We start from the raw sequence: 22,882 nt of genomic DNA, 5'->3' as shown, positions 1-22,882 counted from the left end.
AGCTACCGGAGGAGTGGAAGGAAGGGGTAATCTGCCCCATCTACAAGAAAGGCGACAAGTTAGACTGTGAGAACTTTCGAGCGATCACCATTCTAAATGCGGCCTACAAAGTATTATCCCAGATCATCTTCCGTCGTTTGTCACCCGTAGTAAACGAGTTCGTGGGAAGTTATCAAGCCGGCTTCGTTGACGGCCGATCGACAACGGACCAGATCTTTACTGTACGGCAAATCCTCCAAAAATGTCGTGAATACCAGGTCCCAACGCATCACCTTTTCATCGATTTCAAGGCGGCATACGACAGTATCGACCGCGTAGAGCTATGGAAAATCATGGACGAGAACAGCTTTCCCGGGAAGCTCACGAGACTGATAAGAGCGACGATGGAAGGTGTGCAAAATTGTGTGAAGGTTTCAGGCGAACACTCCAGTTCGTTTGGATCCCACCGGGGACTACGACAAGGTGATGGACTTTCGTGCCTGTTGTTCAATATTGCGCTAGAAGGTGTTATGCGGAGAGCCGGGCTTAACAGCCGGGGTACGATTTGTACGAGATCCAGTCAATTTGTTTGCTTCGCGGATGATATGGACATCGTCGGCCGAACATTTGAAAAGGTGGCAGACCTGTACACCCGCCTGAAACGCGAGGCAGCAAAAGTTGGACTGGTGGTGAATGCGGCCAAGACAAAGTACATGCTAGCTGGTGGGGCCGAGCGCGACAGGGCTCGCCTAGGTAGCAGTGTTACGATAGACGGGGATACGTTCGAGGTGGTCGACGAGTTCGTCTACCTTGGATCCTTGCTGACGGCTGACAATAACGTTAGCCGTGAAATACGGAGGCGCATCATCAGTGGAAGTCGGGCCTACTATGGCCTCCAGAAGAAGCTGCGGTCAAAAAAGATTCACGCCCGCACCAAATGTACCATGTACAAAACGCTCATAAGGCCGGTAGTCCTCTACGGGCATGAAACGTGGACGATGCTCGAGGAGGACCTGCAAGCACTTGGAGTCTTCGAACGTCGTGTGCTTAGGACGATCTTCGGCGGTGTGCAGGAGAACGGTGTGTGGCGGCGAAGGATGAACCACGAGCTCGCCCAACTCTACGGCGAACCCAGTATCCAGAAGGTGGCCAAAGCTGGAAGGATACGATGGGCAGGGCATGTTGCAAGAATGCCGGACAGTAACCCTGCAAAGATGGTGTTCGCTTCGGATCCGGTTGGTACAAGAAGGCGTGGAGCGCAGCGAGCTAGGTGGGCGGATCAAGTGCGTATCGATTTGGCGAGCGTGGGGCAGAACCGAGGATGGAGAGATGCGGCCACGAATCGAGTATTGTGGCGTGAAATTGTTGATTCAGTGTTATCTGTGTAGATGTTAACTAAATAAATGAAAATGAATAGTTGCAAACTAGGCCTCCTCTCTGCTTGTAGTGACACTACCATTTATTAAATTGCATGATTTTTTTAAAGAATATATTGAAATATGGATGACAAATACATTTCGAGTGATATTGTTGAATACGATTTTCTCCATGAAAAACTCGAGTTATTGGATTTCTCCATTTTTTACCATTTTTTCTGCCTAGTGGTGCAACTGAAGTAAATTAAATATATTTCATAATTTAACTCTACCTTTAGTGTTCACAGAAATCCGTATACCAACTTGTCTTGCTCGATTGTAGATACTTTAAGATAAGGCGAAAATAATCACTTAGTACCATTAAAGCTAGTTTTTGATCAAGCACGTTTACGCATTTTTTTTTATAATGAGTAGTAAATATGTCAATGAAACATAATTTTTAGGCGCGGATTGGAGTTCCAAGGCGCAGATCTAATTTCTAAAGTCGCGATTTCCGCGGATACGATTTTAAGATTTTTGTAACAGCCCTGTAATTCTTCCGGATATCTTTGAAAATTTTACCGGATTGATTTCTAGAAGATTCCTAGATTTACAGAGCAATCTCAGAGAAGCCAGATAATCCCGAAAGAATGTCTGATAAGAAAAATTCTTGAAAGAATCCTAGAAACATTTTCAGAGTAGTCCCATAGATATTTTTTGAAGAATACCAGAAGGATTTCCGGTTGAATCCCAATGAAATTTCCAGACGAATTCCTCAATGGTCCGGAAACAGGGTGTCTACTACCTGGAAAACCTCGAAAATCAGGAATTATCAGGGAATTCTATTCAACCTGGAAAAACCTATAATTCTCAGGGAATTTCGATCACAACCAGGGAAATTATTTTGAGCCAGTAATTCGTGGTAAAATATGTTTACGACAAAGGATTTTGCGTCTAAATCCTGAGAAACTATTATTTGCCAGAAAATGTCCTTCAATCGAAAAAAAATTCGGCTGCGCCAATACGCTATTTGAGCTGGTCAGTGAGAATCCTTTTGAGTATAAAATTTTATCGACTTACCAAAACATGATTGACATTTTTAATATCTCTATATTTAATCAGTAAACAATTAACGTATCTAGGGCCGGTAGCAGGTTTCTTCTTATAGAATTGGTCGGAATTATTATGATGAAAAATTTCATCTCATATTTCTCAAGAACAAGAATTCAAGAATTACCCTTAAGAAGAATTACCCTAATGATTTCTCCAGAGATTTCGTCTAAAATACTATCAAGAACTTATACAGGTTTCTCTCCAGAAATTCTTCAAGAAATTCCTCTACCAATTCTTTTAGTAATTTTCAAAGGATGCTTAAAGGAATTTCTTAAGAATTTGCTTCAGGAAATCCTTGAGCACTTCAACGTTACTATCTCCACTAATTTTTCTCAGGGATTACTTAGAACAATTTTCCAAAGACTTCTTCTATTTTTTCACTAACTTTTTAACCGAATTCTCCAGTTGTTACTTTAAGAGATCTTCTAAAGATTTCAACAAACAAATTTCCTAGAAAACCCGCATAGTTCAATTCCAGTGTTTTATAGAAAATTTGTCCAAGTTTTTTTTTTCAAGAAACCCGACAAGAATTTCTACTCCATTTCATTTACGGTTATTACAAAGAATTCCTTAAATTCTCTAGATTTTTTTCTAAGAATTTCTCATTTATTTATTTATTTAGGCTGATACAAATATCAAATTTCTTTTATGTCCGAGACCACTTGGAAGGCACGAGGGGGGGATAAAAATAAATAAGGAACAAAAAATAAAAATGAAAAAAAAAGTCATTTATTTTTTGAATTTTTATTTTTAATGATAGTTGTTAAACTGTTTTTAATCGTCTTCTGGTTCATTATTTTACTTGTTTTTTACTTTGTTAATTGAAAAAACCTAACTGATGTCAAAAATATGATGAATCTTTTTTTTTCTCCCCTTCAAAATTTTCGGATTTTCGAAGGGGGGTGACATAAAAGAAAATTAATATTTGTATCAGCCTTATTTATTTATTTGATTCTTATTCAACTGACTTCCCCGAGTCTTATTAAATGTACTTAATCTAATATAACACAAATACAATCCATTTCGTACTGATAACATACAAGAGAATTCTACATAAACATAAACATACTAAAGTACATATCATACCGACATAAATCATACAAACGAAACATAATTTATCATACGTGATTGACAAACAAAAGAGAAATACGTTTTAACATGGGCTTATGGGTTTCCAAGGAGTGCTCTGGCGGATAAATTCTCGAAACTTTATACCACACGGCCAAGTCGATGCTTCCAATGCTCTATGCTTCCATTTAACATTCAGTTCAATTTTGTATGAAACGTAATCTAAATTTTGCAGTCCTTTGGGAACTAATTTTTTGACACTTTTTAAATCCTCTAACGGGGCATTTAAACATTGACAAACCATCAGTTTTACTTCTCTTTCAGTGACTTGAGGATCAATGTTTGTTAAAAACAAAAGGCAACTCTCATCACGGTGACTATCGTTCGCATTTGTGTCGTCAGCTATTTGCGTAGATTGTAAACGATCGTCGTGTACATCACTCTGCATATCCTCGTTTGTAAATGTGTGCCTGCTTTTGGTTCCATGCATTTCATTCAAAAATTACATTAAATACAAAAATACTTAAAAAAATCTAGAAGAATGCTTGATTTTTTTTTTAAAACCTCATTGAGAATTTTTTTTTTCAAGGCGCTCCGTGCTCGTGGCCACTTCTGTGCTGGAATCAGTTTATCTGTATCTTCCTTACCGATACAGTTCTATTTTTAACTAATCTATATTTACATCTGCTTTCACTCTCTTCTGCTCTTTTGCTCTCACACCGAGCAAGTAGGAGAGTGCTCTGCTGTTGGTCCAATCGATTTCCATAAGCCCTAGTCCATTGCTCTTGCGGTGGTTCGTTTTGCCGTGCTCCTGAGTCGTTTGAGGCTAGCTGCCTGCGAAGTGGGTCAGTTTGTCTCAGTCACCATCTGATACTGGATGTGCTCCCCTAAGCACGGTCCTCCGTGCGGCGTCTTCTGGTGGCTGGACGGGTAATTTTTTGGAGGGGCTGGGAATTGAATCCATGACCTTCCGCTTATGAAGCGAAAGCGTAACCTCAAGGCTACGTACTCCCCTATTGAGAAATTTCTTAGAATCATTAGATGACTCCCCAAAGAGATCTTAGAAGCAATCTCTGGAGTAATTCCTGAAGGTATACTAGAGAAATTTCAAGTTAAAATCTTAAAGTAATTCTGAAGGGCAATTTTGTAGAAAATCCTGAGCAATCCGTGGATATATCTGGAGTAGCTTCTGGTTGATTATTCCAACATGTTTTAAACGGGAGTCTTGGAGGATGTTCTAGAAAAAAAACCGATGGAAGAATCACCGGATAAAATCCTGGAGGACTAAGGGCTTCCTTGAAAAGAATATCAGAAATATCATATGAAGGAATTTCTGTTGGACTCCCGGAGGTATTGTTTGTAGTATATATTGGAAAAACCCAGGTTTTATTTTAGGATATCCAAAACATTTTTTTTTTTGAGAATTACTTAAGAAAATATTTTGGAGATATTTCATGGGAAATAATTTCTGCATTAACTTGAAGAAAAATGATAATCTCTCAAGGTTATACTCATTCATCTAACGTGAAGAAATTATTTGTCATAATGTCACGAGAAAATAAAAAAAAATTCTATGAATATTCTCTGAGAAATGTCTGGTCGTGACAATCTCTTCTCTCCTGGTTACTGTTAGGTTTCGTTTTGTTTTTTTTTATGACCGTTTGGTCTCGTTTCGCTATCTTTTTGATTCCTTTTTAATCTCTTTGTTCAGGAAAGACATTTTTGAATTTTCAATTTTCAAGACACTCATTCGCTACCATAACTGCTTCATGCACAATTTTTAAAATTATTGGAAAATATTTAATATTTACCTGATTCCTGACGAAAGATTTTGGAAAAGTAATCTGGAATTTAAACAACAAAATTTCGTAATACTTATGATTAATTTTCTCTTTGCCACGACTTTAATCGGCTTTTTCTTTAACAAAAAAAAAGCTTTTTTTTATAAAGAATGCTTGAAAAAAGTGTGCTTAAATTATTTGAAATCTGTCCAGAAAAAAATGCTTGTTTTTCTATTGCAAAATTGGTGGTCCTTAAAAGTTTTACTATTGAAACAGTTAATTGAGTGCTGGGTTAATCTGATATGTATAGATTCATATTTATGTAACTATTGCTTTGTATTTATCTGATAAAGTTGGTCAAAAATAATAAAAAAATTGATTCGAGGATCCAAAAGTTTTACGGATTATTTGTATTATTTCAGATGGGAATATACCTTTACAAATATGTAGAAGATGACTTTTGTTAATGGTTATAACACGATTCAATCAATTTTGGCTTTTTTTTTGCAAGCCTGAATTGTATAATTACTTTCGAAAACATCCGTAAACTTTGTTTTTATTTTAACATATTGTCACAAATCGAGATATATTTTTGCGCTCATCAAGCTGTCTTGGGTATCCAAATGACCATTGGAAATGAACGGTGCAAATCTACTTAAAAACCTTCAAGAAGAAGCATACTGATGCACTTGAAAGTTCCGTTCAGTTTACGATGATGTATTGCTATTGAATCAAAAACTCTTAAAAATCTGTCATTATTTTGTTTTCGACGTATAAAATTAGAGTATTTCTTGAATCTGGTATTATTTTGTGAAACCTGGAAAAACCTGGAAGTATCAGGAAAATCCATTTCGGTAAACGAGTAGACACCCTTGGAAAAATCCCAGAACGATTTTCAGAAGAATGTCCCAGGAATAATTCCAGACATATTCAATATTTCAATTTTTTTTCCGGATGAATCTTCGAGGGATTTCTTCGAGAATTCCTGACAATTTTTGGTGAATTTCCGGAAGTGTCCCAACGAAATTCAAGAAAGTATCTGAAAGAGTCACAGAGGGATGTCCGGAAGCATCTTAGAAAGATTTCCAGAAGAATCCTTGTAATAGTTCCGGAAGAATCTCAGGAGGCTTTTTGGAAAAAATCATCGAAGAATATTCTGAAGAATTCCAGCAGAATTTCTGATATAATCCTAAAGAGATTATCGGACAAATCCCAGAGCGTTGTTCGGAAGAATCCTCGAAAGATATTCCGAAGAATGATTTCTAGAAGAATCCAAGAGGATTTACGGAAGTTTTCGGAATTCGGTCCTCGAGAAATGTTTGGAAGTATCCCAACAGAATTCCTTGAAGAATCTTAGAAACATTCGCGGAAGCATCTCCAGGGACATTAAAAAAATAAAATCGGAAGAATCGCAGTTATTTTCCAGAAATTCCTGAAGGATTTCCAGTTGAGTCCTAGGAGATGGAAGAAGTCTCGAAAAACACCCGGAAAATTGCATCAAGATTTGGTTGGATTTCCATTTGTTTACATAACCATTATCAAAATGTACCTGGATTTTCCGAGTCAGGTGGACATATCAATTTTCATGAATTTGCAAATCAAGTCTAAAGATGATTCAAACGTATTTGGATGACGGTTCCCTAAGGGAAGTGGGCACTTAATTGTCAGTTCTGAAATCTAGCTGGCGACATATCAAACGTTATAGATTCCTAAATCAAGTTTAAGAAGGATGATCCAAACGTTTTTGGATGACTTGATCACATGCCAGGTTGTTTTGAATACCCTGTTCTCCATGGGTGGCGATTCTGAAACTTATCTTGTGGCATATCAATTATCATGAATTTGCACATCAAGTGTAAGGTAGAATAGTTTAACCCTTTCTTGTTTACAACTTTGATCGAATATTTCTTTATCAAAAAAGAGTGTTTATAAAACAAATATTGTTGTAAATGGGCTAAATATTTCGAAATCAGTTAAAAAACAGTTGTTTTCAATAGTAAATTGATTGTTTACCGTTGAGTAATGCAGAGTACTTATCCTATTCGGTTTGTCGGTCTGAAGCTGCCATGGGAACGAAAGGGTTAAGAGGTTTTGGATGACCAGGCCACATACTGGGTTATTCCGGATAACTGATTCCGCGGAGCAAGAGCCGAATATATTGACGGATCTAAAACATTGTTTTTTTGCCGTATTAAACATCATGATATTGCCAATTAAGTCCAAAAAAAGAACAGATCGTATGAAGATTTGTGCCATGAATTCTGAGTTGAATATTTACTCCACAAAACAACCTGGAAATCGCAGATGAGTTTCTGTAGAGCCTGCTGGAAGAGCTGATATAACAATTTATCACTTTCACTTAATCTCATAAGCTCTCCAAATTACTTGTTCACTCATTACCCGAGTAGCACACATTTTATAATTTCTCATATGACCAGATCTGGTTATATAAGAGTTATTCTGCCACAATTATAACATTTGTGCTATTAGGGTATTAACTCTCTAACTTACTTGTTCAATATTACTAACTCATGCTTTTATTCAATATCTCACATACAGAAAACTTTTCTTTTTATCCCAAACTATAAAATCGTATTTCTTCACTTCCCCACATATGGCTCCGTTTAGCATATGTCTTTAGAGCCTTCATTAAGTTCCTCAAAAGAATATCGAGGATGTACGTCCTCTACAGTCTGTAATGTAGAAACGGTCATCAACAGCAGTATGTTCAGTACTTAATTGGTCACTGCTATCAGTGGGATGCGTAGAGATTCATCAAAGCCCCTATTTCTAGACATAACAATCCAACTTTGAATTTCGTAGCAAACTTGTTTCCCATAATATAAACTTTTGATTTTAGTCAACTAGCTTCTGATTCTACATCCATTGGGTGATCTGAATTCGACTAGGGTGAAAGGTTTGGAGTGGAAATAGGATCGATGTTCCTAGAAATAATCGAACTATAACGACAATTTGCGTAATTACAAAATAGTTATTACATTATTAAACAATGATATTGCCAATCAAGTCCAAAAAAAGAACAGATCGTATGAAGATTTGTGCCATGAATTCTGAGTTGAATATTTAATCCACAAAACAACCTCGAAATCGCAGATGAGTTTCTGTAGAGCCTGCTGGAAGAGCTGATATAGCAATTTATCACTTTTACTTAATCTCATAAGCTCTCTTAATTACTTGTTCACTCATTATTAACTCTCTAACTTACTTGTTCAATATTACTAACTCATGCTTTTACTCAATATCTCACATACAGAAAACTTTTCTTTTTATCCCAAACTATAAAATCGTATTTCTTCACTTCCCCACATATGGCTCCGTTTAGCATATGTCTTTAGAACCTTCATTAAGTTCCTCAAAAGAATATTGAGGATGTACGTCCTCTACAGTCTGTAATGTAGGAACGGTCATCAACAGCAGTATGTTCAGTACTTACTTAATTGGTCGCTGCTATCAGTGGGATGCGTAGAGATTCATCAAAGACCCCTATTTCTAGACATAACAGTCCTACTTTGAATTTCGTAGCAAACTTGTTTCCCATAATATAAACTTTTGATTTTAGTCAACTAGCTTCTGATTCTACATCCATTGGGTGATCTGAATTCGACTAGGGTGAAAGGTTTGGAGTGGAAATAGGATCGATGCTCCTAGAAATAATCGAACTATAACGACAATTTGCGTAATTACAAAATAGTTATTACTGCAGCAAGTTACAAAATGTAGGTTTTTTCAGCACGAGTCGTATATTTATCCACTTTAGTAATTAGTCACTGTGTATAACACAGTTCGGCCCTAAAGCTTGTCTACTCGAAGTCTAAAAAAAAAATCACTTGAACGGGGGCGTTTACAAAAATTGATTATATTTGACCCCCATATTCCTTGTACTACACTTTTGTTGAACCCCTCAAGCCACTTATAGCGTCAAACGGGGGATCGTTCCTTTAGTACGCCACTTAAGGGACGACCCCAAAGAATTTGTAAATCTTTGTGTTAAAGTTTGACAAATTCAATTAAGAATACAGAATGTACTCTCAGCATATATTTTTTTTAAGGGATTGAAAGAAAATCGTGTTCTATTTATTCCATCTTTGTTTTATTTTCTTTTTCATTCGCATCGACGTCGCAAAAGTGGAAACCTAATCCTGATTGCCGTATCGGTTGTCGTCTGTCGCTTCCGTCTAGCACCCAGTAACAAGATATACGTATGTATTGCTCCACTTGGGAGAGTGAAGTGTTCTATTCGCCACTGCTGCACAAACAGGAGTGTTTACTGGAACGAAAATGGCACTCCTCGGCTGGCTGGTGGCTCTTGGTGTAGGTTTTCTCCCCGATGAAATTACTGTACGAGTAATTGCAAACGAGGTAGTGCCTCTGACAGGTTTGCTTCTTGCCGCGTTTTCGCTGCTCTTGGTACATGATGTAGCTGCAGCCGATGCGCTGGACCATGTCATTGACCAGCAGGGTGAAATGTCCGATGGGACCGCTGGAAAGGGATGGAAGTGGTGCAGTGAAGATGATATTTTTTGGGGAATCTTTTTAGGAAGGGTGTTCTATTTTCGACTGAGTTGGTATAACTTGATTCAATTGCAGGGCTGGTAGCAGGTCTATTTTTAGAGTCTGTTGCGCGGTTTTAGTAAAAGTCTCTATGATTAACGAAATGCCTTCGTTTTGGCCAAAATTGGTGTTTCCTTTTCAATTACTGTAAGAATCTTTTAAAATAGATCTTAGATTTTGTTGGAAATTTCTCCAATAAGTTTCTAAAAATATTATTGACAATTCCCTGGTGAGCCCGAAGAAAATTCCTGGATAAATTCTTTAAGAACTTATTTGGAAAATTTCTGGATCTATCTTAGTAGGAATCTCTGAAGTTATAGCACACCACACTAGCCAGCAACTGCGCTGGCTGAGGGTCGCGACGTTCTCAAACGACCGGTTACGGAATATGAGTCCGTTGCGCGATAAATACTTGTTTTTTTTTATTATGAATCGTGGTTTACGGCTAACCAGCGAACGTTGAGAACGTCGCGACCAAGAAATATGTTTTTTGTGTGACTTTCTGGGTAAAATTAATTTAAAGTGTTATAGGAAATTTTCGTTTTTACTCTAACATGTTCACTTGATTCTCACAATCAATTTAACGTTGAAAAACTATATGCCATCGCTTTGAATTTTGAGTTACAGGCGAACGGGTCCAGAAATAAGTGTTTTTCATAATATTTCAAGTAAAATAAATTTTGAGTGAAATGAAAAATTCGAAATTCTGCTCAAACATGTTAACTATACTCAATCCAGCAAATTATTGTCGAACAAACTATAAATTCGACAATAAAACAAAACTTCAAATTTTGTTTTATTGTCGAATTTGTGGAAAAAATGCGTTCTTCAAAAAACTAGAAGGTGCCTTTTGCCTAATAACTTTGGGTAGACGCATCTATTCAAAAAACGCAAAAATGATTATCAATTTGAATAGTGTCCGGTTCCATTTCTGATTATTTTTTTTTGAAAATCGCTTTGAAAACGACAGATTTATACATGTTCAAAGTTTCACTTCCAGCTTTTTTGGACCCTTGGCAGTTGGCGTAAGTCTTCACCCCCTTGGTAGAAGAAGAGTTAAAAAAATTCTGAACGACAATTTTGGATGAAATCGTAAAACCTGTTTGCTTGATTTCTTAAAGATATATTTAATGGGAGCCTTAGATGAAATCTTAGAGAAATCGATGAAATAATCGCTGGATAACTTCCTAGACAACTTTGAGAGAAACTCAGAATGAATACTTGAAATAGTTTGCGATAAGATTCCTAGAAAAATCATAAAAAAATCATACAGTTATGATTATTTGAATGTCACGAATAATATTTGATGTAATTAAAAAATAAATATTCTTACAAATCTGACCCTAATTCTCATGAAAACTCTTATCTCCTGGTTGCTTTATGAACTCTTATTGTTTTCTTGATTCCTGTATAGTCTCTTTTTTCAGGCATAAGGTCTCTAAAGTTCCTATTTTGAGGGCTCTCTGGCGGTATTAGACTGCATTAGAGCTATAATTGGACAAAAGTATTGTTTAGGACGTTATTCTCATATTTGCCTTTCATTTCTACTGGAGAAATAAGGAGTATAATGGGAATTACACAAGTTATGTGTGAACATAGTTTTAAATCGTTTGTTTTAAAACATATGGAAAGCAAATCGCTTCTCTATTAAAAAATCGAAATCACCTAGCAACTTACCCGGGCACCTTCCCCTCCGGATAGGAGTCAGTCATACTCGGTGTGGTATTCCGGTGTTCCTGGAACCATACATCCACACTGTCAACAATCATGTTCTCCACTCCCAGTGGCGTCTTGCCGCAAATCAGCTTGGATGCAATGTTCTGTCCTGCATACGGATATTCGCTTGTGCTCCGACACGAATCGTGCCCGTAAACGCATTTCATTGTGTTGCAATCGGCCAAGAATTCCAGTTCGTCGTTCCATTGCTGAGTCGCATCGTGCAGTTGCGAATGGAGAAAAAAACAAATGCATACATAATATTGTTAGAGTTTTATTTCGTTTTAAGTCTTTCCAATGTGTATTTACGTGGGTAACCTAGTGTTGCAAAATAAAACAAATACTTATTTTATTGTACTATATGTGGTATTCACTTGAATCATTTTAACTTGGTAGTTTTTTGTCGGTCGAATTGTGGGGAACTTGCCCACTTGCTGACTTGAGTCGGTTGAGTTAAAATCAATCACAGGTTTCTAGAAGAGGAAAAACAAGTGGGTCCGAAGAAATGTCCTGAAAAGCGCTTGCCAAATAAAATCGTGCCGTTAGAGTTGCTTTGAGAATTGTTCCACGAGCGGTGTTTGGCATTGAAGTCTTCAATGACAAATATTTAGACTTATTACGAATCACTTTCCGCATGTCAGTTTGAAACCGATGAAATTGCTGTCGAGTGCAATGAAAAGGCAAATGGACAGCTATGAAAGTATATTTCCCAAGCTGGGTTTCAACAGAAACGCCCTAAGTTTCAAAAACTTTGGTTTCAAATGACGATAAAAGTTTATGTTTTATACGCCTATGAATGATGGTTGCAACTTCCCCACATGCCCCATCGAGTCGATCATTACGATAAACAAAGAAGTTTGAATCTCTTTTGATGTTGTAACGTTATTAGCTGCTTGAGAATTCAAAGGCTCGTCCTGGTATGATCCTCAAAGATTCGTTTGCGCGAAGGGCAATCCCAAAAATTAGACTTATGATTGCCCTTGCAATTACACACGCATACAAACTTTTTGGTACATAAGGTTTACTTTCACTAAAGCCTAAATATGACTTAGATGACTTTTTTAAATAAACTAAATAGTATTCTTGAGGAAGGCCTTTCAGACGAATCCAAGTAAATCATTTATTCTATTTTTGTTCTCTTCATCTGACTTATAGTCACTTTAGATAACTTTCAAGACGACCTTGTACAAACGTACAACCATGTCGTCATAAGTAAAACATTTGTGCTACTTCACTTTAAGATGTTTGAGAAGTTGAGAAGTTTAAAATCTTCAAGAGCTTCCGGCAAAACGCGGCAGTTTCCTTTCTTTGCGATTTTGAAGGAAATCTTGATTCTTTTAATGTAAGTCAAGATCTCCTGCCTATCATCACCAAATTCAATCAGTCTTTAAATAATATTCAAATCTCTTCAAAATTTTCCATTTTGCCACATCTGTACTAAGTAACTAGCTACTTTCCGACATAAACAACATCACTCACCAACTCAATCATCTTTGCGGCAGGTGGATGCGGTTTTACGTCTCCACATGCCACCAAGTTGCGTCTCGTATTGTGCTGCTCCAGCAGGAGTGTTTTCAATTTGTCATCCAAGATTATGTTACGGGCGTTCCGGTCCTTACACTGTGGCCCATAGGTGGACGCTTTGCAGCCACATCCGACGTTCGGGAGCCGATCGGGGCAAGCATCACTTTGGCAGTATTGGTTAGAATTTGTGGCGCCTTGGTGAACGATTACTACTAGCAATATGAGGGCGACTATCATCTTTTTGGGCGACGTTAGCAGTAATAAAAATTTAATTAACTTTAGTTATGTCAACAGATGTTATACACTTTTCAAAAGCTGTTGGACTAATGCTAATTCTGTTGAGCATTTATTTATAACCTGTTTTCGGAAAACGATTGCTCTTTTACCTATATATTTTATACTGTCTAGTCGTGACACGTCAAGCACGACTGTCCATTGAAATGATAAAACCTAAATGGCTTACAACTCAGTACAATGTATCTTACATATTTTGTTCTACATAGTTATTATTACCTAAACAAACACACTTTGTATGCATTGCTCCAGTCCTTAAGATGCTTTGGAAAGAAAACCAAACGCTTCCAGAAACTCGGCTTCTGCGAACCCGTTTACTTTTTGATATAACAGGTAAATGAAGTAACAACAAGCTGTATATCTTGTGATGGAATAAGAAATGCCGTCTTGAGATTTAGAACTCTTCTAACTATACGTACTCTCATTGTGTAGTACATGTCACCTATCGCAGTTTTAAACTTTTCATTTTTACTCATGTAGTAAGGAACAAAACAAATCTAGGGTTTTTTTTTTATTATTATTGTGGTATTAGGTGCATTACAAATATCATATAAAATAGCCTGTACAGTTTTACTGACTACAAATGTACCTTACATGCTGCATTGATGCATTTTATTAATATCGAAAAAATCATTGCACCAAATATTGATTCTAACAGATGATTCAAAAACAACTAATTTGAAATTGCATCTAGTCAAATTCCAATTTAATCTAACCAAATATGTAACTCCAACTGTCATTTCATTGCGATTTCTATACTTCACTTGGACTAGAGTGTCCATTTCCCGGCCATTCGGGACAAAAATCTAAGCTTATCCCGGGAAATCCAGGGATCCCGGGATTTTCAATAAAACTAGTATTTTGGTTGAAATAAAAGTATAAATCCAACAATACAATCCTGTTTTTTAATAAAAGAAAAAGGTAATGTAATTTTCCAAGATAAAATGTTTATTATAACAAATCACATTTTCATGTAGACCATTTAATTAACTTAGATTTTTTCTTAGAACACCGAAATTCCTAAAAAATCACATGACAATTCCTTTAATTTTTCATTTCCAGGAAATTCCTTCAAACTGGTATCAGTAATTGCCTCGAAGGTGTTCTTGAAATTCCTTTAAATATAAATAATTCATGGAATGTTTCAACGGGACATTGCTATATAAATTTTACTGAATAATATTTTAAAATTCATCCTGAAGTTTTCTCAAGAATTTTTATAACGTTACTTCAGAAATTTTACAGGCTTCATCAAGAATTTGGCATGGAATTGATTTAAAAAAATCCTATAGTATGAATACCAAAATGTAAAACTTTTAGAAACTTTATTAAGTTTCCGATTTTTTTATGTTCTTAGAGGTATTCATAAATTACATTTGATGAAGTCGTGAAAAAATATCTTAAATTATTCCTAAGCCTATGGAATGATTTAATTCATGAAAAAGATCTTAATTCCTGGTTGAATTGTGGAAAAATCTCGTAAGTAATTCCTCAATAATCTAAGCAATTCTTAAATTTCAGATGTGAAATTAGAGGAATTTCTGAAGGAATCTGTAAGACAGTTTTGATAGGAATTTTGAAACTATTCAAAGTTTTATTTATGAGTCCTTGGCCAAACTCCATTAAGAATATTCTAAGAATGTTTCAACAAAATGCAATGTTGAAGGAATCGTTTCAAGAGCTTACGGAGTTATTCATAGCAGAATCCCAATAAAACATTAGTGGCAAAGTTTTAAAGAATATTTCGAGATATTATTGAAGAAAAACCCAAAAGAATGTAACATAAAGTTAAAGTAAATGAAATCATTCCTTAAAAAATAAAATTATTCCCTAGAAATTCCGAGTGTAGTTCTTGGACGAGATGTTTGAAAAAGCCCGATTGTTTGGTAGACGCTAAGTTTTATAATCTATCATTGCGTACTTATTGTATGAATGCGAGTGCTGATGACAACCCTTAAAGAATTCAAACACAAGAATAATTCTCGTAGTAAAATTATTCTATCCTACAGAGGGGAAGAGACATTGTTATTGCTTCCTTTGGCTACGCTCATGCGTGCATGACATCGAACATCATCATCAGTATTAATGTAAACGAGGTAAAACATGAAGAAGACACTTTTATATATTAAAAATAGGCTGACAAAATCGGGTGAAAAAGCTGACAAAATCGGGGGTAAACAAAATCGGGGGCTGAAAAAATCGGGTCAGTGCTGTAGTCCCAATTACCTTAGAACTTCTACAAAATTGTATTAAATAAAACGACTCATTCCAGTCCAAAAAGAATAAGAACTTTACAAGAATAATTTGTCCTATATAGACACAGGTACATATACTAATTGGTAATCACGTTGTAAAGCGTAGGTTATCACCATCGTGTAGATAGGTTTGTTATTGAATTCGGATGAAAAGTATATTTGCCTAAAATGAACTTAATATCATCCATTGTGCGAGCATTCTAGTTCAGTTACAGTTGAACCAAACGGTTTTTAGATCAATCATTACAAAATAATCTTTCGACAAAATATTTGAAAATCATTTAACCAAACGTACATTCGATCAAATGTCCCTTCGGCCAAACGTCATTCGACCAAATGTCCTAAAGCCTTAAACACGTGATGCAAACTTTAAGGCTCTCCCAAATCAACGCGATTTCTTACGGCAACAGCGACATAACCAGTGTTTCCCAAAGTAGAAAATACGCCCGGGGATTTTCATATCAAGGAGTGAGAAGAGTGATCAAAAGTGACAGGACTGCTAATATTGAACAGAGACAAAAATTCTTCTCGATCACAAAATCAACGAGTCAAGAAAGCGACTATTCCAAGTGTCAGGATAATTTAGGCTATAAGTTTCTATCGGAATGTCTGCATTTTTTTTTACCTAGTCCCTTAGGAAAGTTTGTGAATTTGATGAAAAATTCTGTTTGATCAAAATCCATGACGTATTTTTGACTGATCTGCTGACAAAAAAATGTAAATTAATCTTCGATAGAAAGCCAGAAAGAATCTCCGACCTTAATTCTGAAGAAATCTCAACAAAATTTCTTCACATGTTCTAGAAGCTTCTGTGGAATTCCAGCCATTATTCAAGAAATTCGTTAGAAACTTCTCCAAGAATAACATCTGAATCTTGGTTTTAGAATTTAGGTTATTTCTACAAATATGCAGGCAGGAACTCTATCTTGAGCTTTTTGTCTGGATTTTGACATGAATTTCACCGCAAATATCTCAAATTTGTCCACATTTTTCACGAACATTTCCAAATCTATTCAACAAGTCCCATCTTTTTCCCCTAAAATGCAAAAGACTTTGTAATCTTTTTCTTCTTCTTCTTGGCATTAACGTCCCCACTGGGACAGAGCCAGCTACTCAGCTTAGTGTTCTTATGAGCACTTCCATAGTTATTAACTGAGAGCTTTCTCTGCCTAAGTTGCCATTTTCGCTTTCGTATATCGTGTGGCAGGTACGATGATACCTTATGCCCAGGGAAGTCAAGGAAATTTCCATTACGAAAAGATCCTGGACCGATCGGGAATCGAACCCAGACACCTTCAGCATGGCTTTGCTTTGTAGCCGCGGACTCTAACCACTCGGCTAAGGAAGGCCCCTACTTTGTATGCATTTTTCTCAGAAATTCACATTACTACGATACCTTAAAATTCTTGAATGAATTTTCGCAAGTATGTTCGTCATGTGCACTAAATAGAAACCGTCACAAAACCATCCATGAGTTTTTTTTATTTCATGAATTTAGAATTTGCAGACATTCATTGCCGATAGTAAGTATATAGGGAGACTTACGGCTTCGGCACCACTCAACTATTATCACCAACCAAATTTTAAACGCCAAATACACAATATTTTTCTTTCAAAACACACCAATGAAAACATTCAGGGAGCTGGATCCTATACTTGGCATTTTTGATTCACTTCGGCAGTGGGGTTTTTTGAAAGCTACGGAGCTCATATTTGGCCATAATGTGCGTCGTACTGAAGCGCTTCTTATTGCAATGTTTCAGACAATTCGACCGAGAAAAACCCCCCATGCCAATGTGAATCATGGAAGTGGCCAAGTGGTTCTGCATCCTCAGATGATTCTTTGTTCTGTCAGCTTCCTGCTGACGAGATTTCCGAGACGGAACAAACAATTTTGCCCGAGATGTCAGCGGTTCAAATGGAAAAACTTCAAAATACGACTGATTTTGAGCTGCCGAACAGGTAAAGATGGGCGTGGCCGGGAATAGCAATATTCATGCTTTTTATTATATTTTTCAAGATTGGAATAAGGTGTACTCCCCTGCCTTATTCTTGGTAGTAATCTGGACGAGATTATTAAAATAGAAACATGAATGTTGCTAGTATCCAATCTACGAAGTATACCGTAAATACGCTAACGCTATATAGAGTTTCCAATTTTTCCGCGATTAGACTTATCGGGAAACGGGTAATAAAGTTGCCATTTCCCGGGAAATTCTCAAAAACGTGAAAATAAAGCTAATATGATGGAATTTTCTGTTTTAAATTATTTGTATTTGTATGTATATTTAATATATGTAAATTTGCATGGTTATTTCTCTTTTTGTGAGTAAATTACTCATGTTTCTCAAAATAAAAATCTATTGCCTTTGTTTGGAACGCTAGGCTTCAAAACAAGGACGTTTGTAATATTAAACAAAAGTTCCTGTGGAGGTTATTCTCGACAAATCGTATGAAGTTCATATAATACTTACCAAACAATCCTTTCAAGCACAAGAATAAAATAAACAACTAGAGGTTTGCGCTGAAAATTGTGAAGGTTACATCCGTGAAAACTTTATAAGCCTATGTAATTCATGGAAAAGATCCCTCTACAAGACCTTTTTTTTGTATGGCATATACAATTTTTAGCAAAACATATCGTCCAATAGATATCCATTTTATCTACAACTATTCTGCCTATACTCGCATAACAGTCCCATATTGTATGGGATTTCATATATAAATGGGACTGTTATGCGATAATGGGCAGTATTTGAAAACAACAAATCAACATCGAGATAGAACTAGTGATCTAGTGAGGTCAACGGTTAGAACGATATGAAAAGTAAATTGTGCAATTTTTTTATGGACCTACTCAGGAAATGCGAAAATCCCGGCAAACACGGGAATCCCGGGAAACAGAAAATCATTTCTTGGGAAACGGGAAATCTCATTTCCCGGGATTGGAAACTCTAGTGCCATAAATGTTTGAGTTTACTTTATCTTTGACATTTTTTTGTATATTATTTTTCATTTTCATTTTTTTGTCATTTAAAATTATTATCAGTTTTACTACACAAAAAACCAGCAATTAAGTTTAGTTTAGTGCTAGCCTATTCGTGATCCAACGCAAAGCTAAAATTCGAAGGTGTCGCTGTTGTAGAATGGTGATTAGTGCATCCCATTCGAAGTTGGTAGTGATAGCTTTAGAAGAAAAATTACCACAACCATTTACTACACAATTCAAAGCATAAAAACTGTAAAGATTCAGTTGAGTTTGCAAAACTTTCACAAACTAAGCTTACATTTAATCGCCAATCGAGTGTGACTACAAATGTAAAAAAAAAATGTACCTTGGCTAAAAAGCTCTCACAACACGTTGTCAGTTGATAACTATGAAAGTGTTTGTATGTTTAAGGACCGTTCATTAAAGAAAGTGGACACCTGATTGTTAACATTTTGGTGTGAAAATTCCAAGGAAAATATTCAAATTTTGTTTCAGTGTGTACTCAAGTGTTTATTTTGACAGCAGAAGAAAGTTGACATCGAACAGTTGTAAATTCCAAGCGATAGGTCGGTTTAACATGGCGACACGCAGATTTATTCTGCACAAATGGTGTTCAGAAAAGCTGTCGTTCCGAGGTTTGGCTTAAATCGCGAAGTGTCCAAATTCCAATTTTTCAACACTGTATCGAAAACAGATGCTTATGACGACGTGCAATACATCCGAACAGAAAAAAATGGGAAAATAGTAGTTTACGGAACAAGTTGCAGAATGATGATTTTTACAGCACGAGTCGTAAATTTATCCTACGAGGCTTGCCGAGTAGGATAATTACGACGAGTGCTGTAAAAATCGAGTTCTGCAACGAGTTACGTACAACATTTTTTGCAATTTCGTAGAAGACCACTCGAGGGTATCAGAAATTATATCGGAATGCATTCACCATCATTTTACAATTTCTGAAAAATTGTTGTGTAATGATTCATTACACAACTCAAAACGGTTGCGTAATGATAAAGCGTTGCGTAATGAATCATTACAGCACTGGTTTCAGTTGCGTTATGACTATTCCCGCACTGCATACTTCAGTGCAGGAAAGTAGGCCGTTTCATGACAGATTGACATGATGAAAAACAGCCTATTACGATGAGAAATTGCAAAAAAGTTTTTTTGCAATTTCTCATCGTAATAGGCTGTTTTTCATCACGCCAATCTGTCATGAAACGGCCTACTTTCCTGCACTGAAGTATACAGTGCGGGAATAGTCATTACCTAACTGAAACCAGTGCTGTAATGATTCATTACGCAACGCTTTCTCATTACACAACTGTTTTGAGTTGCGTAATGAATCATTACACAACAATTTCTCAGAAATTGTAAAATAATGGTGAATGCATTCCGATATAATTTCTGATACCCTCAAGTGGTCTTCTACGAAATTACAAAAAAAATGTTGTACGTAACTCGTTGCAGAACTAGATTTTTACAGCACTCGTCGTAATTATCCTACTCGGCAAGCCTCGTAGCATAAATTTACGACTCGTGCTGTAAAAATCATCATTCTGCAACTTGTTCCGTAAACTACTATTTTATGGCAAGCAATTTGCTCCTGCGGTATGAAAAGTACGTACTACATTTTTCACAACGGGTTCAATCAACGGCGAAAATTACAGAACTGAATGCATTTAAAAACGTCTTCTGCCCATCTACCGAAAGTATAACAAGCCTCCATTGTTTTGGCCAGGGCTGGCATCGGCTCACTATGCTTCAGCTACTTTGGAGATGTTCAAGAAGGAAAAAGTCGAATTTGTTAAAACATGGCAGATTCTACCGAATTGCCCTTAACTATGCCCCATTTGGAAATATTGGGCAAACAACATCTTAAGAAAGATGGAAGATAAGCAAGTTCCATGGATTTTTTTAAGAAAATGTGGTAAGCAACACAAAGAAAAGTTACGAAGAAAGTTGTGCAGAATTCGATGGGAGGCATCAAGAGAAAAGTCAGATCATTATCCAGGAATGCTCAATAAATGTTCAAACCTATGTGAATTTGGTCGAGATTACTTTGATTTCCATATATTTCAAAACAACTCATGAATTTGTTCGAAAATAAACAGTTTGCTTTAAAAAATACGTGTCCACTTTCTTAAATGAACAGTCCTTATAGGAACACTAAGATGAGAAGAAGGCTTTTTCTCAATTAGTAGAGATGGTCTGGTTTCACAATTTCCAAACCCGAACCCGACCCGTGCCCGACTTATTTTATTTCATCAAACACGGACTCGACCCGAACCCGAAAAAAAAAATCGCTGTTTGAATGCAAAAAATTTTTGCAAGTGAAATCCGAAAAAACCAGAGTTTGAAAAGATGGTAAATTAATCGTTTTTGATGCATAGGGAAGCATTCAGGTTGATACTCTGTTCCAAATTCTCACCAAACCCGACCTAAACCCGACTAACCCGACTTTTATCGGGTTCGGGAAGGGTTTCAGGTTTGAAAACCCGAGACCCGACCATCTCTATCAATTAGTATGTTATGCTTTAAACAAAAAGAAGATGAAGGTTGAGGACGAGGAGTTCTTAAATGAATCTTTCTTGAAAAATAAAATAATGGTCAGCTTGACCTACTTCACTTTTCGCTATTTTTTTACAAATATGACCCATCTCATGGTGCAAACTTTATACTGCAAAGTAAATTTAGTTGTAAAGTTTCTAAAATATTTTGTAAACGTAAATTATTCCGTTAGGCTGGTATAAATATAAAATTTCTTTTATGTCCGAGACTACTTGGAAGGTACGAGGGGGGGGGGGGGGGGGGGTGTTGTTAAACTGTTTTTAATCGTCCTCTGGATCATTACTAACCTAACTGATGTCAAAAAAATGATGAATGTTTTTTCTCCCCTTCAAAAATTTCGGATTTTCGAAGGGGGGGGGGGGGGGGCTGACATAAAAGAAAATCAATATTTGTATCAGCCTTATTGTCAACTGAAGATTGCAGATGTGTTGATAAAAACGGAACATACCTGTACAAACTAAAATTTGAACACCTTAAAGATTTCATCTTGTTACTTATATAAAAACGATGAATTTATATAGTTCTATCGCACAACATCAAAAATAGGGATGTTATTGAAAGCAGCAACACGAATTCAGACTAAAATAGTTAAATCTTCACAAATTTCTGTCGATAGAAAAAAACGATGGAAATGTTCATTTCTCCTGCACTATGCAAAACAAATATGATTGTGACCCATTCAAAAAGAAATCTAAAGATATTAGATTTGACATGACGATATTCAACTTAATGAAAAACCACAAGACCTCTGAGCTAAAAGCTACGTCAGTATTAATTTTCCAACGCGGTTTTCTAAAATGTTAGTGTTCGATGATATTTTTACTTACTCAGTATCAACCCGAACTCTCTGATTTATGCACTAAATCGTCCGTGGGTGATGAAAATTCATTGAAATTTGTTTTTCTTCAATAAGAGGCACGATGTTCATTTTTCCACCGCTTCCCCTAAGTTTTGAATGGAGCATTTCTTTCAGGGTGGCCATCGATACGTGAGAAGCGGAAAAAGGCAGGTATTTGAATTCACTAGGAAAAAGACGAAAATTTGACAATATTATATTATGGTCATCAGAATAATCGTTTTGAACGAACATTTTCGAGCTCTTAATCTACAATCCATAAGTTGTAGAATATTGATTTTATATGTATTGTAATTTAGCATTTGTTAATTATAGCAGGTATCTTTCATTGGATGGATTTACATTTTTTTATAATGATTCAATTTCTACTTTGTTATACTGTGGTTTTTATAAATGTTCCACTTTTTTCATCACATCGCTAGCCATGTTTCGAATTATTATTTTTAATCTTTCCACTATTGTCAGAGGTAACATTTTTGATCTTTACTCTAACTGATTTGACTCGACGTTTGAAATGAAATTCAAGTTCAAAGTTTGTTTTTACTTTTGGCACTTAAGCGTATTGTACTGAAATTTTCTTCAATTCCTGAATATTATGATTATACTTCAATCAATTCGGTATTCTTGAATTGAATCTAGGCATTTAATAAAAAAAATGATAGATACATGTTACTACATGTGTTACTTTGTTTCATATTCACTAAAAAGTTATTTGCTTTAGAGCACACTTTATTGTTAGCAAGAAAAATTTGAAACATTTTAAATTGAGTTAAAATGTTTTCAAAACCGCCAAAACATTCTGAAAACTT

At 36.1% G+C, this 22,882-nt stretch overlaps 2 protein-coding genes across 6 annotated transcripts in view; one reads left to right on the top strand and one right to left on the bottom strand.

Moving 5' to 3' along the window:
- Positions 1 to 22,882, top strand: part of LOC5564260 (protein furry) — a 384,478-nt gene that overhangs the window by 163,536 nt on the left and 198,060 nt on the right. The window lies entirely within an intron of this gene.
- Positions 9,386 to 13,444, bottom strand: LOC5564216 (venom allergen 5). The gene is made up of 3 exons (XM_001648525.2): positions 13,064 to 13,444; positions 11,546 to 11,793; positions 9,386 to 9,797 (listed from the first exon to the last, which is right to left on the bottom strand). The coding sequence occupies exons 1-3, from the start codon at positions 13,343 to 13,345 to the stop codon at positions 9,551 to 9,553; spliced, it is 777 nt and encodes a 258-aa protein (XP_001648575.1). The 5' UTR covers positions 13,346 to 13,444; the 3' UTR covers positions 9,386 to 9,550.

The sequence above is a fragment of the Aedes aegypti genome, chromosome 2, assembly GCF_002204515.2.
Source record: "Aedes aegypti strain LVP_AGWG chromosome 2, AaegL5.0 Primary Assembly, whole genome shotgun sequence".
NCBI classification, from domain to species: domain Eukaryota; kingdom Metazoa; phylum Arthropoda; class Insecta; order Diptera; family Culicidae; genus Aedes; species Aedes aegypti.
The sequence above is the reverse complement of the archived record's forward strand: the minus strand, read 5'-3'. Positions and strand labels throughout refer to the sequence as shown.

Bases quoted from the DNA above. Each gene is read 5' to 3' on its own strand.
- LOC5564216 (XM_001648525.2), bottom strand. From the start codon at position 13,345: ATGATAGTCGCCCTCATATTGCTAGTAGTAATCGTTCACCAAGGCGCC. The intron at 11,794-13,063 runs GTGAGTGATGTT...GATGCGACTCAG, and splicing joins CCGCAAAGATGATTGAGTTG to CAATGGAACGACGAACTGGA. The intron at 9,798-11,545 runs GTAAGTTGCTAG...ATCCCTTTCCAG, and splicing joins CCGGAGGGGAAGGTGCCCGG to CGGTCCCATCGGACATTTCA.